Source organism: Uncinocarpus reesii, genomic scaffold (genome assembly GCF_000003515.1).
Source record: "Uncinocarpus reesii 1704 scaffold_3 genomic scaffold, whole genome shotgun sequence".
Taxonomy (NCBI): Eukaryota; Fungi; Ascomycota; class Eurotiomycetes; order Onygenales; family Onygenaceae; genus Uncinocarpus; species Uncinocarpus reesii.
This window is the reverse complement of record NW_003052498.1, coordinates 3486658-3505905: the sequence shown is the minus strand read 5'-3', so window position 1 is coordinate 3505905 and position 19248 is coordinate 3486658. Positions and strand designations below refer to the sequence as shown.

The window sequence follows — 19248 nt, the reverse complement described above, 5'->3', positions numbered from 1 at the left end:
CAGTTTACCCTGGCCTGTGGCCAAGGGTGATTGACAATGCACTGCCATGTCGGGTTTGAATAAGCCGTTGAGATCGACGAAGTCTTGATGGTGGGCCCCGACCCCAGAATGTCGCTAGAGGGCTGTATGATCAAACTCGCTTGGTCCAGTTTGAACGATCTCTACACCGGACACCAAAGAAAGGATAACATTGGTTGGAAATCTATGTTCCAACTCCAGCTCCACACCTAGAGTGCTTGTGGTATTCACGATGATACAGGTGTGTTCGGGAGTAACGACGGAGTGGATCAGGTCGCCAAGGTCGTAGAGGTCTGGGAGGGCCTTGACGCATAAAACCACATAGTCATAGCCTTGCTCTCTAGAAGGGGCCTCATCGGTTGAGCGAATCACTATTGCGACATGAGAGATTAGCTTGCTTCCATGGCCTTACTTGGAAGTGAATGGTACGTACCATGTCGGGGTTTGAAGCGTTCGTTCCCAAAGACCTTTGACCTGCAAAAGGAAAGCCATCAATTAGCATCGCATTTCCCAAAATCAAAGGGCGCACACAGCAGGGTACAATGGGGAATGGCCTCGTACTTGAACGAAATGCCGTATTGGGATACATGGTCATAGTTCTGTTTCCACACCAAAGTAACGTCACAGGCGTTGGTAGCTTGAAGTCTCCATGCTAGGAAAGCCGAAATCGCGTTTCCGCCCACTACAAAATGCCGAGTTAGTTTCAGTGGCATTTGAAAGATGGATTCCGATTGCACCAGGTGGTTGTTGCGTAGATGGTCCCGTCAATCGAGACAAATTCAGCCAACATGAAAGCTAGACATACCAGAAAGAACCCGAAGCCGGGGAGTTGAAGGAGCCATTGGACCTATAAGTCTACCGCAAGAAAGCGCAATCCAGCTTTATCGACGATGCGGCCGAATCGAGCAGCCAGAGAAGAAGGTAGCCGCAAACTCCCGGCGCAATTGTTGGAAGCAACCACCAGCGTGAATTCCAATCGTCCCTTTCGTTGTCTTTTGATTGCCGGAGTGGTCCGGCAACGTCGGGTTTGGAGAAATGATGCTGTTCACCGCGATTGCGTATTAGAATATTAGGGCATTCCCGAGTCAAACGAGTGATGGACGCTTTCGCGAGGGCAATTGAGGAAGAACGAGGGTGAGGGGGGTAAAAACCCTCCGGTTGGGTTCGAATTCAACGATGGCTCGGATCTCTCAACCGAAAGGATAGTGTATAAACGAGAGCCAGAGCGACTGGGTTTGAGGAGGGGAATGAAAGTTGAACGGGAAGGTAAAAAAAAAAAAAAAAAATAGGAAAACCAGTACTCTGTAAAAGACGACGGAAACCCGCACGAGAAAGAAAACAGCGAAACTGAGACCCAGGGGAGAGAATCACACGGTGAGAGCAACAGGAAGGGTTCAAACGAATGGGAGAAAATCGAGAAGATGGCTGGTGCCCGGTGCAGTGGAGGAGGAGGAGGTGATGATGTTGATGATGGAGGAAGAGACGGAATGACGGGGATGAGTTGGCTAGGCCAAGAGGATAGTGGAATACCTCAAAGAACCCGTACTGTCACGTAACCCGGAGTTCTTTGGGATGCACTTTGGACGGTTTGCGCTGGGTTTTCAGGCATTTGCCAGGGTAAATGAGACGTACGTAATGAACGCAAAAAGTCACTTCTGACCCTTCTCCCCTGGTCAGATCCGGCGACTAGCTTTTGCTGTGTTTCGTTTTTGCGAGTTGGGAGGCGCGGGTCTTCTGGATTCGAAATTATCTTAATTAAAGACAGAATCGAGCCCCAAAAGACGACAGAGGGGCCAGCGGGCTTCGAGCAACGGGGAAAACAGGGATGGAGAACCAGCAAAGCAAGGACTTCTTTTGGCTTGTTTAACTAGCAAAACCCGTAGGGCAGCAAAGGGAAGAGACCACCAGCGCTTGGGAGGGTCCCTTTCTCTCCCCCCCGTCTTTTTTGCTTTTTCCGCGAGTCGCTAGCGTACCCTGGAAGTCGATCCCAGGCAAAACGCGTCCACAAAGGAACGTCTGCTGGTGGAAAAGACGATGAAAGGTAAGCCAGATGCCGCCAATGGATGAAGAAGCAGAAGATGATGAAGGAAAGAGGAAATGAAGAGAAAGCTCACGGAATTGAACTGAGATGGAGGTTTTGCCGCCGGAACAGAGGTGTCCAGAGAGTGATTTGATGGATACGGCCCAACAGTGAAGAACACATACGGGTTGCCCGTAAAACCACTAGTAAATTGGGTCTCCCATGGGCCATGTCGTCGTTTATTTTGGAACAGCCGCGCCGAGAAAACGAGCAGCCAGCAAGAGACCGGTCTCTGCGTGCTGGCCAGGAGATTGCACAGAATGATGAGGAACAACTCCTGGACAGCTGGGGGGGCCCATGTCTATTGCTCATCATCGCGGGTGACATGGTTGGGGACTGGTGAGGAGTTCACAGGAAGAAGGAGAGAGAGTGTGCGAGTGTGTGGGAGAGAGGAGAAGAGGTTCACAATTCTACAACTACTGATTACATTTTGCAGGCTGAAAGTGCGCTAGAGTGTTATGGCAAGCGAGAGCTTCTCTGGATGTTCTCGAATATCTAGATGACAGGCACGTGAGCTGGATATGCTTCCTTTCTGTTTCCATGGCTTCCCATTGAGATGCTAACCTGTTCCTAGCAGCTCATGGTTTGCCTGGTTTGCCTGTCAAAGAGGAAGTTGGGAAGCAGCAGATCTATGGACCATGGGTGTGGAATGGACCATTAGCAACAGAGACCCAAGCGCAGTAAAGCTCATGGGAAGCATGCTCTGCAGCAGCCCTGTGTATCGGTGATAAGCCCGTTGGCTTTGCCGTCGACAGTGTCGTCGTCTGACAGGTTCCCTGCGCTGTCTGCAGCGACCTTTGAGCGTCCGTCAAGCAGTACATATGTCCACTTCCGTTTCTTATATAACTTACCTGATATCAAAACGGCATCCCTTGAAACAAACAATAATACAGAAAAACAGCGAGAGACCTGCAGGTATGATTGCTGCGTATCAATGCTTGTATTTCCGGATACGGCGGTAATGCTGCGGCCTGGTCTGTGCTGGTCCACTGCCCTGTTTTGCATACGTGGATCGTACGTAATTAGAGTTCAGTACCGAAATGTGGATCGCCGACCCAGCCCGCTAATGCAAGTAGGGCAATTTGCAGCACGCTGATTCGCCCAGCGGTTCTCGTGCCTGATCCGAATCTGGCGAGTGGGTCCGGCCCTTCCCTGTTTTGCTTCCACAGACGTAATCGTGGCTGGTTGGATCCCCAGCGCTAGCAGCTGAGTCAGACCAGTCACGTGATGGAGCAGTCGAGACTCGCTGCTGTGCGAGGGCGGATGTCTGAGGCATGTCCTACCTACTATGTATACTATCAATGGTGTCGAGAAAGGGGAGGTGGATGCGCCGAGTGGAGAGCTCGGTTTGCGAGTGAGCTCCTCTGCAGTGGGCGACCCGGCGCATTGACTCTCCATAGTCTTAACGAAAGCATGCAAGCCTCTTTAACCATTAACTATTGAAGTGATCGCCACAAACCAGCACACGACCCATCAAATCACCAGTCCCCAATAATTGCAATCATTATTGTGTGAAGAACCCCCTTTACGACTTTCCACCAGCAACAGTAGTCGATCTTGGCTTCCTTGCGCCTGGAGAACTCCCATGCCGTCGATCCACTGGCGTTCTCCGTAGTGACATCCAGGCCAGAGCCCAAAGCTCCTCCGCGAAAGGATCGCCCGAACTATTCATAGACGTCAATGCAGATCTCAAGCGAGAATATCGCGATTGCCGGCTGACATCATCATTATATCCCCGAAAAGGAGCCCACCGGGATTCACAGCCCTGTTGGATTCCCTCAACACTTAATGGAGTACGGAGGAGAGCGTATGATAATAAAAGCAGCGGGAGTGCTTCAAGCCTGTTTAAACAGCAGCTACTCCGGAGTGAATCTGAACGTTGAAATAGCAATTTTCGTACTCCCTGTTGTCTGTAGCATGCTAATTCCATAGTACTCGGTACTGAGAGGTTCTTGATAATAATGACAGGCACGTTATTATCCGACAACTCGCCAGCAAACGATCATGAATATGCACGTGGGTAGCGGCATGTTGTCCATCGAAATGCGATCCCAAATAGTCTCGTCCGACAGCTTGCTGCAGGATTTGCTTTTGCGGTGCAAGTTCGGATGGCCTACGGAGTACTTGCTTGGTCACTCGATGCGTCCCTGTCCAGTGCCACAGTGTGAAGCCTGCTGGGAGAGATGCATCTGGGTTCATAACAGACTCTCTCACAGGAGTTGAGCCCCTTGACTGCTGAGTTAACCTGTCGGTTAATTGAGATAGTTGAAACCTTTCACTCATTCGGGCTGCGCTGCTCCAACGAGAATAAACCTGATTTGAACGCACACCTCAAGGAACAATTTGGGATAATAACCGTTCGAAACACCTCGTTTGATGTTGCTCGATTGTAGATGACTAACTAAATGTCCCCAAAAGGGGCTTAGCGCGATATTTGACACCTCGCGTTAAATCGCGTCTTCTCGATGGACCGCGTTTTCTCATTTGTCGACAAGTGTTCTGGCCATCAGAACCGACGGAGAGGAGGTACAGGGCGCCGCTTTCGAGTACGGCCTCAGATCACTGCATTGGCAAATGATTAACAATGGCGTTCGTCCTCAATGCACGCGACACGGACACCTCAGGCTCAGACGATGAGTTCCCGAGCGAAATTCTGGGCTACTCGCAGGCTTTGCATGGATCAAAACGCGCACGGCTAACTCCCCAGCTCGAATCGGAAGATAGCGACAGTACTTCGTCAGTGGGCACCAGCGATGACTCCGATCAATCGGAGCCTCCTCAACGTCGAGGTGCAGACCCCCCGAACCGCTTTGTTGGTATACGTGGGGAGGTTGGGAATGGACAGTATCGCCCTGGGGCGATTGTGAGGATTAAGCTTACGGATTTTGTCACATACTCGTCTGCTGAGATTCGGCCTGGCCCGAAGCTCAATATGGTGATCGGTCCGAATGGAACGGGTAAAAGCACGCTGGTCTGCGCTATCTGTTTAGGACTGGGGGAAGGCCCGCAGGTAAGCATAATGTTTTATTTACCTCCTCGCACCCGGCATATCGTAGATTCCTGTATAACACATGCTAATCGGGTTTGATGGAAATAGCATTTGGGTCGCGCAAGAGATGCAGCCGAGTTTATAAAAAACGGTCGCCCGGAAGCGACCATTGAAATTGAACTGGCTTCTCCAATAGGGAAACGGAATACTGTAGTAACAAGAATCATCAAGCGGAACGGCAACAAGAGCTTATTTGCAATCAACGGGAAACAGGTTTCGGGTAAAAAGGTTCGACAGTTCGCGAGATCATTATCCATCCAGATCAACAATCTTTGCCAGTTCCTTCCTCAAGATAAAGTGAGCGAGTTTGCGGCGCTTACTCCCATCGAGCTCCTGCGGTCAACTCAGCGAGCTGCTGCTCCACGTGAAGTTACTGAGTGGTATGAAGATTTGAACCGAATGCGTGCAGGCCAGAAAAAGCTTCAAGTCCGAAACAGGCAGTATCAAGAAGCACTGCAGACCCTAGAGAAGCGGCAGGAAAATCAGCGCGAGATTGTAGAGAGAATGAGAGAAAGGGTGGCAGTCAAAAAGCGCCTGGAGTATCTTGAGCTTCTGCGGCCCGTCCCCAAATTCAGAGAGTTCAAAGCACAATCAACCGAGGCCAAAAACCGAAGGAGGGCTCTTCTTCAAGAAAAGGAAGCCCTCGAAGCTCAGATTCAACCTATCCTAGAAGCCATCGCTGCGAAACGGAAGTATTTTTCGGAGCTCGTCGACGTCGTTAAACAAAATCGAAAGCAGCACATCAAAGCTAACGAATTTGCAAAAGGATTTTGGAAGCAAATGGATCAAGTCAGCGGAAAGATGAAGGATCTAACAGCACGTATCGAGGCTGAGATCAAGTCAAACTCGGGCTACGTGACGGAAATGAAAAAATTAACGCAGAGCATTGATCGGATTGAACGATTAATGGAAGAAGGTGCTCCCGAATTTGACATCAGTGCTTACAATGCGAGAATTGTATGCCCAACGCTTCTCTTGCATTGTCTTTTTCTATTTCGTTTTTCATGGCTAATAGTGTGCAGCGTGAACAAGTCCTCCGGATGCGCGATATTCAAGATCGGAAATCACAGTTGCAGAGCAGGGAGATGCCGATTATCCGAGACCATAGTCATAACAAGGCCAGCTATCTACAATCTAAACAACGATTAGATAGTTTAGGCTTCCAGGCAGGGCAGCAGGAAGAGAAATTGCGTCGTTTATCTGAAGACACTTACACCGCTTGGCAGTGGCTTAAAGATGAGAAAAACCAAGAGCAATTTGAAAAGCGAGTTTACGGCCCTCCTTTGGTGGTTTGCACTATAAAGGACCCAAAGTACGCGATGGCACTGGAAGGCATGGTGCAAAAGAATGACCTCTGCGCCTTTACAGTGCAAACTCGAAACGACTTCAACAAGCTACAGGAAATCCTTTATCAACAAAAGGAGCTTCATGATATCACCATATACGCCTGTTCCACGCCGCTGTCTCAATTGACCTCACCCGTGTCGGATGAAGCCCTCCAGCAACTGGGTTTCGATGGCTGGGCGAGGGATTTGATATCGGGCCCTGAGCCTGTCTTGGCTACGTTGTGTAGCGAAAACAGCTTCCATACTACCCCTATCATGCTTCGCGACATCTCAAATGCAGAATTCGAACATCTTGAAAACGGACCCATTTCCAGCTGGATTGCAAAAACGCAACATTATCAAATCACCCGACGACGTGAGTATGGCGCGGCAGGCGTTTCCACACGTGTTAGGCGTTTGCGACCAGCCAGGTGGTGGACAGACAAACCGGTTGACGATTCGATCAAAATTGAACTCCAGAACGAGGTTATGAAACGGAAACGCGAAATGGACGAAGTGCAGGCACAGTTGGACGAAGGAAAAGCTGAGCTAGAGCGACTTGAGGCTGAACATGAGGAAGCTTCTGGCGAAAAGGTGAGATTCTTTTTCATGTCTTCTGAGAGGTTTACTAACCTGTTCCTTAGTCTAAAATTGAGCGAGAGAAGGCGGAAAAGCAGGCTGCATTGACTAGCTTCAAGGCTTTACCCACGAGACTTGGTAAGTCGTGCACAATTGCTCTATGTAATCGCACTACTACTAACAGTATGCAGCCCAACAAAAAGATAAACACAAAGAGCTAGTAGAACGTGTATCTCAGTTTAGGAAGGACATCGAGTCTCTGCGTAAGAAGAAGGATTACCTTTCTCTAGAGAAAGCCGTATCTGTCTTGCAATATACAGTAAGTCCTTTCTCATGGTTCCTCTTTTGATGCTTGAGCATGCTGACTCTTTATAGAAATTTGTTGAGAAATACCGCAAATTGCATGAAAATCTAGTGCAAATGCGAGTTCGAGCAGTTGAAGCCCGGTCTGACTGGCAAAGCCTCAAGAAACACAACTCGGATGTGACAGCGGTAGTCGAAAGAAAAAATTGCGAGATTGACGAAGTATCTCTCCTAGTGACCAACCTCAATAAAGAGGCGCCCAAACGCATAGAAGAAATGCGGAAAATTCGTCGCATGGCAGAAGACGACCCAGAGCTATCCCAAATGATCGGAAGTATCAGTCAGTATAGCTGTGATCAATTGGAAGCTGAGATAGACTCTGCAAAGGCTACGTTAGATCTCACGTACGAAGGCAATAGCTCCCGCGTAATCGAGGAGTTCGAGCGCCGTCAACAGCAAATTGACAAACTAAACAAGAAATATGAAAAAATCCAAAAAGATTTGGCGGATTTTGAATATGGAATCGCGGAAGTTCGAGGAAAATGGGAGCCTACTCTCGAGGCCCTCATACAGCGGATCAGCAATGCATTCTCCAATTTCTTCGCGCGCATCGGATGTGCAGGACAAGTCAGTATCGACAAAGGAGAAGATATCCCCGACGAGAATGGCCGCCTGGGCGACACTAGCGACTTTGACCAATGGTCAATCCGCATCCAGGTCAAGTTCCGTGAACAAGAATCCCTGGCCGTTCTTAATGCACACAGACAATCCGGCGGCGAGCGCGCAGTAAGCACGATTTTCTACCTCATGGCTCTCCAATCGCTGTCTGCCTCTCCGTTCCGCGTCGTGGACGAAATCAACCAAGGTATGGATCCGCGCAACGAACGCATGGTCCATGAGCGTATGGTTGAAATTGCATGTGGACAAGCCGATTCAAAGGATGCTGGTGGACAGTACTTTTTGATAACTCCTAAATTGCTGAATGGGCTGCGCTACCAGCCGGGAATGACGGTGTTGTGTGTGTATAGTGGAGAGTACATGCCGGAGGATTACAAGAAGCTGGATTTTGGGCAGTGCGTCTTGCGGATGAAGAACCTAAAAGAGGCAAGGAGGAATAAATTAATGAATGGAGGAGAGGACGATGGAGAAGACAGTGCATAATCTGAAAAACAGCTTTGGGGAATGTTGGATTTTTGTCACTTTTAGCGATGTGAAAGGGCCGGATTTTATCGATTTCAGGCATATTTGTCGATTCATACTTTGCAAAGAAATACTTAGTACAAATATTTAGCCGCCTCTACGTCGAGTCGACTTGCAACTAGGGCTTGCTTCTGCAAATTGGGACCCTGCTCCTTCACAAGCTGTTCATGGCCGAGTCTCGCTGCTTGACCTTCCCTGACGCATTCGCTCGCCCTTCGACTTCCACTCCCTTGACCACGATGCAACTTCATCGACCTTTCGATCCAAATCCGCGCCGCGGCTGCAAGCCCATTATCCGCTTCCGCCTCCCGTTCCACGATTTGTCGGACTCGTGTCTCCATCTCACTCTCACCTAGACGTGGACTGTTCGATTTTTCTTGGTTCATTTTGTGTGCCTTTAACCCGCCGATGACCCCGATATTTCGTGTACTGGGAATTCGCATCATCGTCTTCTCAACGTCGTATCCGAGTTCTGTTGCGATACTCATGAGTTTGGCGGTTAGAGCAGCGTACGTGGAAGATGATATATCGAGCTTGTCATGTTCAGAATATTTCATGCCGCGGAGAGCTTTCAGGTCACCGGTGGCGGGTTGGGGGTTTTGATCGTGTTCGCTAAGACTCTCGGTTTCAGCGGATAGCGACGTGGTTGTCGCAGATCGTCTCTTCGGGGGTGGGTATCGAAACCTAGCACCCGATATAGAGTGTGAGCAGCAAGGGATGGAGAGGAATGGTAATGGCGACGTCGGATCGGCTAGTACCCCAAGGAGAGGAGTCCAGATTGTGAGTTCGTCGGCGTGGTTCGATATGATGAATGTTCCTTTTTTGAATATTCCGTCATTTGTCTCGATGTTAGCCGGGATCGTTTGGGACGCTGTCGGGGAAGCGTAGCGAAATATTGATGGTATGCATATGCTTTCTTTAAGGCATTTCTGGGTTGAAGGTGGATATGTTTCCCAGCTTTTTCTCCGTCGTGCATCAAAGCCCCAGCCTGTATAGCCCTCCTCGCGAAGGAGGTAAACTAGCACACCATTGCCGCATGCTATATCTACAAAACCTGGAAAAGAAGCAGCACCTTCTCCGCTCTCCTCACTTGCATCATGTCCGTTCAAAGAAATTGGTCGATACATCTTCTTCCATAGTTCAATTAAGAAAGCCGCTATTGAAATGTCTTCAAACACATGTTTCGAAGGCTCAGTTACCTCGACCCAATTTCGAATCAGGGTCGAAGCATATTTATCTTTTAGTTTCGCATATGTTGTTTGGACCACATGCTGAGGGATAATGTTATCTTTGAATGGCCGCGGGTTGCTTCCGGTCGGGTTAGATGTAGCTGCCGGGCTGCGAGCAAGACGAACCTGTGCGGTCAAAAGCGCCAGGAACGTACGCTCGAGGCGGTATGGTATAGATTCTGGAATCCCAGTCGAAAATGGTATGAAATGGAGTGACAAAACTCCCGTGCCCTTGGTCGTCGCACTATGAGCGTTATTTGGCACTGGTGCAGAGAATTCGTACAGAAATCCCAGCGCTCGAATGGAAGGATGGTAAAAGGGAACCTGTTCCTCCGAGGAAAAATGGGGCAGATATATCAGCAGACATCTCTCCAATTCAATGCCCTGGTTGTCTTGGAAGCTTTTATGTGAATAAAAATGGCAGGTTTGATCCAATTCAGAATCAATTTTCTTTCTAGGGATAAACCTCCTCAGAATAGTCCTTGTTAAGGTATATCCATCAAAATCTGGAGCAGGTAGTCGCTCAACGGCTAGCTGGTCATGGGCATTGGTAGTGTTGTTTTGAGGGCCAAGGACGGCTCTTTCTTTTTCTTCTGGAGATTTCAGTATACCGGCGCTGTCAAACAGGATATCCGCCCGGAAAAGGTGGCCTGACGTTAAATTTGGATTTGCCAGGAGATGTGTCGCAGAGCCCAGGAATATGCCGGGCTCAAAGTGCAAATCAGACAGGCATAAGTCAGAGGAGGTGACCCAGTTTTCACCGTTTGCAGCCAGATGCGAAGGCCTGAAGGTACCACCAAGTCCCATGGCCCTAGAGATCTTCTACTTCGAACAACAGAGGGCTGGAAATGCGATGCTTGGGAGGTTCATCGTTGCTACTCCGTACAGACTGTGACTTGAATTGGCCCAGAGTTGCGCACGTGACCGGCTCCCAGCGCCAACGCCATGTCTTCACACTAACTACACACCAAGTGTACTCGCTCCAGACTACAGTCTTTTGCAATGTCAGTCTGCGTTAGGCCTATACACAATCACAAAACAACTGCAAGATTGTATCTGGCTTGCAAGGCACGTGCTATATTCCGTGGCGACGGTGTAGCAAAAGTCGACTAATGGGAGTTACAGGACAGAAAATAAGAAAAGGGTGGTGATAAAAAGCATCAACCACTTTCGACTACAAAACGAACGGAGTATTTCACTTCGTTTTCAGCGCCTAACGCCCTTCATTCACCTGCTACTTGATGAGATTGAAGAACCCACCGGCCTCCCTGCCTTAGCATTGAGATACTTGGACGATGATATTCTACGAGCCTCTACTCGCCAGCGGCTCACTCGTCCAGAGGTGAAACATGTTTCCAAAGCTGTGCTGAAAGCGCTTTCAACCTTGCATAATGCAGGTTTTGTCCACACCGGTACTTGTCCAAACTCAAATTGCTATGCCTTCTGAAGATGGTCTAATTAAAATGTAAAAGACATCAAGCCCAGCAACGTGTTGGTAAATTATGGGCAAGGTGAGGGCCGATTTGCATGTGTGCAGGTAGCCGACTTTGGGAGCACGGTTCGCGAAGACTCACTTTATGCCCGGAATGGTGATCCTATTGGCACACCAATATTTAGAAGCCCTGAGGCGCACCTCCAAATGGAATGGGGCACTGCAATTGACATTTGGTCTTTTGGCGTAATGGCAAGTTGTTATTCCAGCATAATTGTTCACCAAGCTAACCTCTGATGCGGCTTATCAGTCTCCTATATGGGGAAGGATTCCACATTTTCAAACCCGATGTTTCAGCTGATCATGATGATTATGATTTCAAGATCCTCATGAAGCATCATCAATGCTTCGGCCCATTTCCAGAATCATATGAAGAGATTGCTGACAAACAAATGTTGGCGGTGCCTACATGGATCATGCGAAATTGCTCCGCGAAGACTTTAAGGCCGTTTCATCTCACTACACCACAAGAGATTCATTAGGAAGACAAAGAGTTTGTGCTGAGGATAATGAAACTTGATTCCAGGGACCGACCAACTGCCGACGAACTCTTGGAAGATAGATGGCTTCACCAAGTCAATGACTGAACAAACAACTAGCCCGAGGATCCAACGTCTTCCACTGTTGTGCGCCCTCCTGTGCCCACTGCCGTCCCTCTATTGACTAAATCGCCTACCTCCTGTATGCTCAAACGTACGCGATTTCCTTCCGCCAGCCTATTCCCTCGAAAGTGTACACTCTTTCCTTCCCCCTTATCATCGAAGCAAACGCCGGTGTTACCGTTATGCTGAGTTGCTTAACGCTTGGGAAGAAAAAGCTTCTTTGCTAAACTTTTGACAACTGTCTTGAGTTCCCGGTGATACCAAGTCTTTTCTTGAACTCTGGGCCTTTCTGGTACGAGACGGGCTCAGGCCTGGCCGGGCGGCACAGGAATATGGACGGATCCCTGCCAAACCTGGGGTGCCAAGGAAGGCCTGGGCTTTTGATTTGACAGCCCGGACTGTGAGCATCAACTTCAGCATCAACTTGCGATACTATGTTTGAAGCACATTTGCATCGAGAAGAATTTAGTCCAAGTTGTTTGATGATAATAACTATGGCAACATCAATGCTTTGCAGAACAAGATATTTGTTCGGGCCAACATGGGTTTTTAGTTAACTCTGCACAGTTATATATTCCCAAAAAGCATGCGCCGATGACAACCGCATGTGCTGCACACTACACAACGCAAGACGTGGTTGTTTGCTGTTCGAACTCAATTTTCTGCGGCTCAGGAATTTTCAACCCAAATTTCTTCGTCATCTTTTGCCAGTAGCTCGCTCTGTCGTTTAGGCGAGGGAACGGCTCGTCAGGGACTGGAACCTCCAAGAATTTACAAAGTGGCTCCCATCCCTCCTTGACTGAGTACTCAAGGAGGTTGTCTTTCCTAACTGTTTGCCGCACCATTTCATTGTGTTTGTGGAAAGCTTCCTTGCCCGTTTCCTTAAAGCCGTCGGGAAAGCTGGTTTGCCAGACTTTTGTCAGCAGCTCTTTACGAATGGCCTTCAAATGGTCCGGCTCAAATCCTCCGGTTTTGACGTTGTCTATGTTGCTTAGAGCTGCAACGATTGTATTCGTCGTCGACCTGGTTCAAGATCCGTTTGTTAGAGAACCGCCACTGTGTCAGAGGCCCAAGCTCTTACGTATACCACGCATCAACATCCCTCGTGTTCATCACAACTTTAGCATCTGGATAAGCCTTCACCAGCTCTGGAATAAAAAGGGCGGCGGGAACGTCCGTCACGGCCTAGGTTAAACGTCAGAATCAGTATCTGTGTGATATTCCTTTTGTCTCTGCCATTCAGCCCTACTGACTTGACAGTGCCCAAGAAGTTTGTCCCAGTCTTCTTTTTCGAAAGTTCCGATGCCATCGTACTTTGCCCGAAACGCATCCAACCACATTTCGCAGTCCCTAATATTTTCATACGCTGCTGACTCCATATGATATGTCTGCTCATATCCAAGGCGTTGTAACGCAGCCCTCAGTGCTAGAAAGATGTGTTAAATCCAAATCCAAATTTTGACCCGTCGCAATCTAGAAGTGTGTGCGACTTACACGTTGTCCCAGTTTTTGGGAGACCGGTACAAATCACCCGCATGGGCACCACGCGAGTGCAAGTGCGGCGATCAATATCAGTACCTTTGGCGAATGAATCCTCCATGTCGAATCTTTGTTGTTCGAAAAATAATTGGTTAAACCACTCTTTTCTACTAATGTGTAAGCGATAAGATGTCCGCCGGGTTAAACAACCTCTATGGTAATTCATCCTGGTCAGATATATATAGTGAAAGAATTGCCAGTCACCAGTACTGTCTTTGCTACAGCGACCCGTGGCAGCGTCAACGCCCGGCGCATGCCAGATGAACACGGGGATGTTTTGTCCCGAGATTTTATTTCGGGCTGCATATGAACTAACTAAGTTAATTCTGCAGGGAATACGACGGGAACACTAGTCGCTCGACAGAAGACATATAGTTGCACCATAGACAGGCGGTCTTGGATTCCTTCCAAATCCACCACCACCCGCACTAATTACTAGAGTTGGCAACGTGTGGGCAAAGAACCGAAATGGACCGAATCCAAGCGTTTTCCCGGATGACTTGGAAAACATGTAGAGTGACAAGTGGAGTTAAAGTGGTTGTTGGATGGTGGGTCAAGTCATGTTATTTCAAATAAATCTGTAAGTGACACGCATATCGTAGCAACGGTGAATTACATCGGCTCATTCCCGCTCATTAGGAAAACGTACTCAGCTGCGGGCTATCAGCACTCGGAGGATCAGAAAACCGTGTTTGAACGAAGATCTTCTGCATTCCCTCTTCCCGCTTGTTGAAAACATCATATATGGCTTCCATGTCCTCCAGCTTGCCGCGATGGGTCACCATCTCCAAAGGATTTATCTTTCCTTCGCGTACTTGGGCAAGAAGATCCTTCCAATACTTGTGTACCGGTGCTTGGCCATTTCCAATCAGACGGACCCCGCGTTGCATGAGAGAGCCTATGTTGAAATGGTTGACCTATTCTGCATTAGCAGGTTCCTCTCTATCCCGAATTGCATGCAAACATACGTAACCAACATATACTCCGGTGACACCGCAGCGGCCGAAACTCTTCACGGATGTAATCATTTCGTTTAACAGCTCAGAAGTATCCGTTTCCATCCCTAACAGCTGCTGAAAATAGTGTGCCCAACTCTTAGCATACTCTCCGGCCGCGCATTCTAGTGCAACATCGGGTCCGCCGTGAACCATCTTATTAAGCATGGAGGTCACAGATTCTCCCTTTGGTAGGTCCGAAAAGTTCACGCATTCCACTTGCGGGATTTTGGATTTGGTGAACTGGAGTCGCCAGGCCCCGTTTCCTCCATCAATAATGATAACGCGGGAAGCGCCATGCATCAAACTAAATCTCGCACACATTTGGCCAATAGGACCTGCACCCCAGATAGCGACGACGTCCCCTTTATTCACCCCCGTGTCGGCGACGCAATGCCACGAGGTGCACAGGACATCTGACAGATATAACCCTTTTTCATCAGACACATCATCCGGAAGAGGAAGAAGATTTACTTCTCCAAATGGCACTCGAACGTATTCCGCCTGGCCCCCGGCAAATCCGCCTGTGAGATGGGAATATCCAAAAATTCCTAGGTTGCTTTGGTCAACTAATAGGACTACTTGATATGAATGCAATATCTTTCATACCTGCGGTTCTGCCACCAAACATCGAAGCCATTGTACTGCTCTCGTTTGTTCTTTCACATTGGGACGAGTGCCCTTTTTTGCAGTACATGCACTGGCCGCACGCAATCTGGAAAGAAGCAACCACTCGATCGCCGATATTCAGGTTCTTGATTGCTGAACCAACGGCTTCAACCTTGCCACAAAACTCGTGTCCGAGAATATCGCCCTTTTCCGTTTCAGATACAACACCTTTTTTTATGTATACATTAGCCCTTGATTGTATTTACAGTGGCACTGGAGCAATGCTCACCGTGGTAAAGATGTAAATCACTTCCACAAATCGTACTTCCAGTGACCTTGACGATAACATCTGTGTCTTCAAGAATCTTCGGCTTGGGCACTACGACTGCGAAAAGCAAATAATTCCAGTCAATTTAGTTCATCCCATTGGCCACCGTATAGGTTCCTTCTTTTCAGACGTTGGATCCAACGACGTACCGACTTTCACATCATTCTTCCCCATCCATACCACAGCCTTCATGGTCTCCCCGCTGGGATCAGAGTACTGATCCGGATCCCTTGCCGGGTTGGAAACATCTTGGGCTGTCGAAGTCATATTAAGACTGAAATTCGGACTTGAAGGCAAGGTCATATATTTGTTCAATTGATCCCGACTTGCTATCCCCCGTAGTGCAACAAATAGAATCGCAAATACCCCAGGTTTTCAGGTCAAGCCTCGTCGCTTTTATCCAAGACTCGCCTCTTCGCCTGAGCTCGATTCGTTGAATCAAGATTCAAGCTCTGCCTGACGTCACTCGAACGCGCAAAACTGGGAGCAATCGGGAGCTTCAAGCCTAACATTTTGCCCAACTATAAAGAGTAATGCTAGTATAGACTCTAATTGTAAGGACCTTGCGCCTTTGAAGTGTGCCGGAGATGAGTATCGATGGGTTTTCGGTTGGTGTTTACTGCCATTGCATCTATTCCAGCACTAGGATTATCTAATCCACAAGATGTGATCGATATATGGATCGCCCATAGCAAACATGAATTGTAGAAGCAAAGGATTCGTTCTATTGACTTTGGACCCAGAACACTTGTCACTACAGACATTGAAGACCATGCCTGACCCGTAAACTAGGCCCGAATCGCGCTTAATAATAAGGGATATTGTCATCTCTGACGGCCACGAAATCTTCAACTCTCATTGTGCTTTGCAAAAGTCCCCTAACTTCATCGCACAAGGAGTACAAAGTACTAAACGTCATCAACAGCACACGTTTTCGCGGTCCACGATACGCATTGAAATCAATTTCCATTTTCTTTTCGACCAGCCATTGGAGCAGGTAGACAACGTCCGCCAGGTACCTCTTTGCATCACAATGCTCCGGGGCGAAGTTCCAAAGGCGTGCCATGGCAATTACAAACACTTTTGGGTGCAGAACCTGCATGCAAAGCACGGAGTTGATAGAACAGCAAAGTTTCGGTGACCACGAGATCCAGGGAAGCAAGTATGGGTCTTGGTGGCTTTGGTGGATTTCAATGGAAATCGGGTCTGCGCTGATGTATCCGACATGCTGTTTTCAACCCGGGCACGGGCGATGTTAGCCTCTTGTTGCAGGAGACAAAATAAGACGATCAAATCCAGGGAATGCGAGCGGCTACTTACTGGATCATATACAAGGCCCAGGCTTGAAGTTACGGCAAAAGGTTCGCCTGAGTCGAGGAGAACATTGATAGCATAGTCTTCATCGCAGTCGACTATGATTGTGAGGGTTTTCTGGCAGCTGTCGTATTCAGGGCCATCGGGTCCTTTAACATAAAGAAGCTCGACTGCATAGCGACCAGCAACAGCATACGGGATCAGCCTGGCTGACATGGCGATGTGAACAGCAATAGCGGCGCCCTTGATGTCCATTGTTCAATAATGGGGGAGGAAATTTTCTAGAGTCGGTGGAGGTGGGTTTCAAGCAGATATTCCCAAAGCAGAGAATCTTGGTTCCAAAAGGGCTTCAAATTGAGGTTCATATCTGTTGCTTTCAGAGACCAGAGCATGTATGTTCTACTTGGCTATGGGAAAGATAGACAAGAAGGTGAGTTAACTCAGAGGAATGAATAAACAATCCTCAATCCCAATGGCTGCGGTGTTCTTCGTCCCCATTAGAAAGGGTGCCTGGATGGGGAAAGGAAGAGAAATGAAGTGAGAGAACGTACACAATGTGAAAGAGTATTTGTTGGAACAAATAGGATTCACGGCGCCGAGTCCATGGCAAGAAGTGAATGCATGCACATGTTTTGACTTATTGTTTCTTTTAGCAGAGGGGAATATTCGAATCTGGCTAGGTAAACAAATATGATTTATAGGTCAAGCATTATAGGCCATTTCGCTATGCAGTTTGCCCCAGCCATTTAACATTAAACAGATTGATCAAAAAAAGTTTTCTGTAGTATAACGAAACTGTTAGCTTGAGGCCTGATAATGTTCTATCTGCGCTCTGTAGGGTGTCCCATCATAGTGTTCTATGGGACGAAAAGATATCATATAAAGGGCCTGAATAGAAACATCAAGGCGATGACTGGGGCCTACTGAGGGACCCTCTTACACATCACAACTAAAGCCCATTTAGACCTCTAAAATCAGATATAAATCTCCAGGAGTGACCTTGGCTAGTTTTGCCTGCGGCCATAAGATTTGTGGCAGAAGAATCGCTGTGGCCCTTCTTTAGCACAGTGACTAGCACCATTGGTGCTAGTATGACTGTAGGGTATTGAAGCATAGGGTGCATTCACAGTATGCTTGAGATAGTGAAACACTCTCAACAATGGCATAACAACCTGATTATGCACGTATAATACTGAAGGCCTCGGCCAATCGCAACAGATTTGATAGTCGATTCGATTTCTCTAGGGAATCGTCGAGTATTGTTGGAGCTGGAGATTGAGGATAATCAATAGTAAAATTTTTCCGTTTGGTTTGGATTGCGGAAGAGCACAATTCAACACAAGACTCGAAGGGCGAGAATCTCTCAAATGCGGCCTGTTTCAGGTTGCAATGGGCTGTTTTGACGGCGACAGATGTGCAACTCAGGAACTATTTTCAGAATCATTGATTTCTGGCAGAGTCAATGCGATGGCTGAGGTGACATTGGAATAGGGGTACTTGTCGCCACAGTGATTTGGCTGCGTGCACCGTGGTACTTCTACTCTGTCCTTGGCTAGTGTTAGTTACCTAAGCTTTCAGCTCAGCTGAAGCCCGAAGGGAGCGCGACTCATTTTCTGGCTTGGATCAACTGATTTGGGTCGAAGATCACGATCCTCATTGGATGTCGGGCCTGAGAGGGACATTCTCGATCCGTGCCCTGCTCCTTTCTCTTCATCCTCGACCTTTGCTCCCAATCCTTCCTCTCGCCCTCTCGCGACTCGGGGAATTCGCGTGTTTTCGAGTCTGTGTACTGGTATTGCTTGAGTCTTGTTATGGAAATACGTCTGACCGGACGAGCATCGAAAACAATAATAACACACGTTCTCTGTATAGAGGTTTTAAACCTTCACGGCAATACGCTGTCTGGCGGAATACAGTGAGTTTCCTTCGATACAGCTAACATTTTCGTGGTGGGAATGTCAAGCGAGCACGGACACGGCAGTATGCAACGCTTACTAATCGGGTACCATTTCAGGTCACGACCAGTTAGGAAAAACGTGACATAAAATACGCTACGCTGTTTCTGACAGACCACGGTATTGGTCAAGAAAAACAGGAGCTGAACCCGAAATTCGTGACAACTCAGAACCACACCACGCAACCATTCTGGTTTCTTTTCTTTCTTGCCAAAAAGCACCCGCCCACCCACCCAAATCTCGTCCGTATCACCACTCCTCATCAGCTCGAGGGCTGTTTTATCGGGACTTCCCATCAATTTTTCAAGACGTCTTCTCTTCTCGATCCCTCGTTTTTCGTTCCTTTACAGTTTCTTTCTCAACAATACGATGGGTCGTACCGTCAACCAAGAGGTTCAGGCTGGCAATCGTGGAGGTTCGCGCCAAGGAAGACGAAAAGGTGAAACTTCCGTATTTCATGTACGTGGGTAATACTTCGATATAAACTCTATTACTGACCCTCGAACCCACTCTTGTATAGTGGCCTGTCAAGTGCATTGTACTCCTACTGGCAGCAGATTGCGGGCAAAAGAACATCAGACCGGGCAAAGCAGCGATTCGCTCGGGGTGGTCCTGGCGTGGGCGTGGGCCA

At 48.2% G+C, this 19248-nt stretch overlaps 6 protein-coding genes across 6 annotated transcripts in view; 1 reads left to right on the top strand and 5 right to left on the bottom strand.

Annotated features, from left to right (window-relative positions):
- The window catches only part of UREG_05967 (uncharacterized protein), a gene marked incomplete at both ends in the record, with an annotated part of 2835 nt that extends 1975 nt beyond the window's left edge, over window positions 1-860 (bottom strand). Inside the window, 4 exons of the mRNA XM_002585232.1 lie at window positions 228-389; window positions 452-492; window positions 580-700; window positions 824-860. Coding sequence (XP_002585278.1) covers window positions 228-389; window positions 452-492; window positions 580-700; window positions 824-860 — 361 coding nt within the window. The remainder of the gene's footprint in view (window positions 1-227; window positions 390-451; window positions 493-579; window positions 701-823) is intronic.
- Window positions 861-4682: 3822 nt separating this feature from the next.
- On the top strand, window positions 4683-8472 carry UREG_05966 (uncharacterized protein; the record flags this gene model as incomplete). Its single annotated transcript, XM_002585231.1, has 7 exons — window positions 4683-5108; window positions 5196-6104; window positions 6170-7066; window positions 7117-7189; window positions 7243-7370; window positions 7427-8372; window positions 8429-8472. 7 exons carry the CDS (start codon window positions 4683-4685, stop codon window positions 8470-8472), a joined length of 3423 nt encoding a protein of 1140 aa, XP_002585277.1.
- A 156-nt stretch (window positions 8473-8628) lies between these two features.
- UREG_05965 (uncharacterized protein) lies at window positions 8629-10590 on the bottom strand (the record flags this gene model as incomplete). Its single annotated transcript, XM_002585230.1, has 1 exon — window positions 8629-10590. The coding sequence occupies one exon, from the start codon at window positions 10588-10590 to the stop codon at window positions 8629-8631; it is 1962 nt and encodes a 653-aa protein (XP_002585276.1).
- Window positions 10591-12494: 1904 nt separating this feature from the next.
- Window positions 12495-13477, bottom strand: UREG_05964 (uncharacterized protein; the record flags this gene model as incomplete). Its single annotated transcript, XM_002585229.1, has 4 exons — window positions 12495-12900; window positions 12959-13062; window positions 13131-13303; window positions 13372-13477. 4 exons carry the CDS (start codon window positions 13475-13477, stop codon window positions 12495-12497), a joined length of 789 nt encoding a protein of 262 aa, XP_002585275.1.
- A 574-nt stretch (window positions 13478-14051) lies between these two features.
- On the bottom strand, window positions 14052-15615 carry UREG_05963 (uncharacterized protein; the record flags this gene model as incomplete). The annotated part of the gene is made up of 4 exons (XM_002585228.1): window positions 14052-14333; window positions 14385-14962; window positions 15021-15248; window positions 15498-15615. 4 exons carry the CDS (start codon window positions 15613-15615, stop codon window positions 14052-14054), a joined length of 1206 nt encoding a protein of 401 aa, XP_002585274.1.
- A 538-nt stretch (window positions 15616-16153) lies between these two features.
- Window positions 16154-16917, bottom strand: UREG_05962 (uncharacterized protein; the record flags this gene model as incomplete). The annotated part of the gene is made up of 2 exons (XM_002585227.1): window positions 16154-16576; window positions 16669-16917. 2 exons carry the CDS (start codon window positions 16915-16917, stop codon window positions 16154-16156), a joined length of 672 nt encoding a protein of 223 aa, XP_002585273.1.
- Window positions 16918-19248: the final 2331 nt, after the last annotated feature.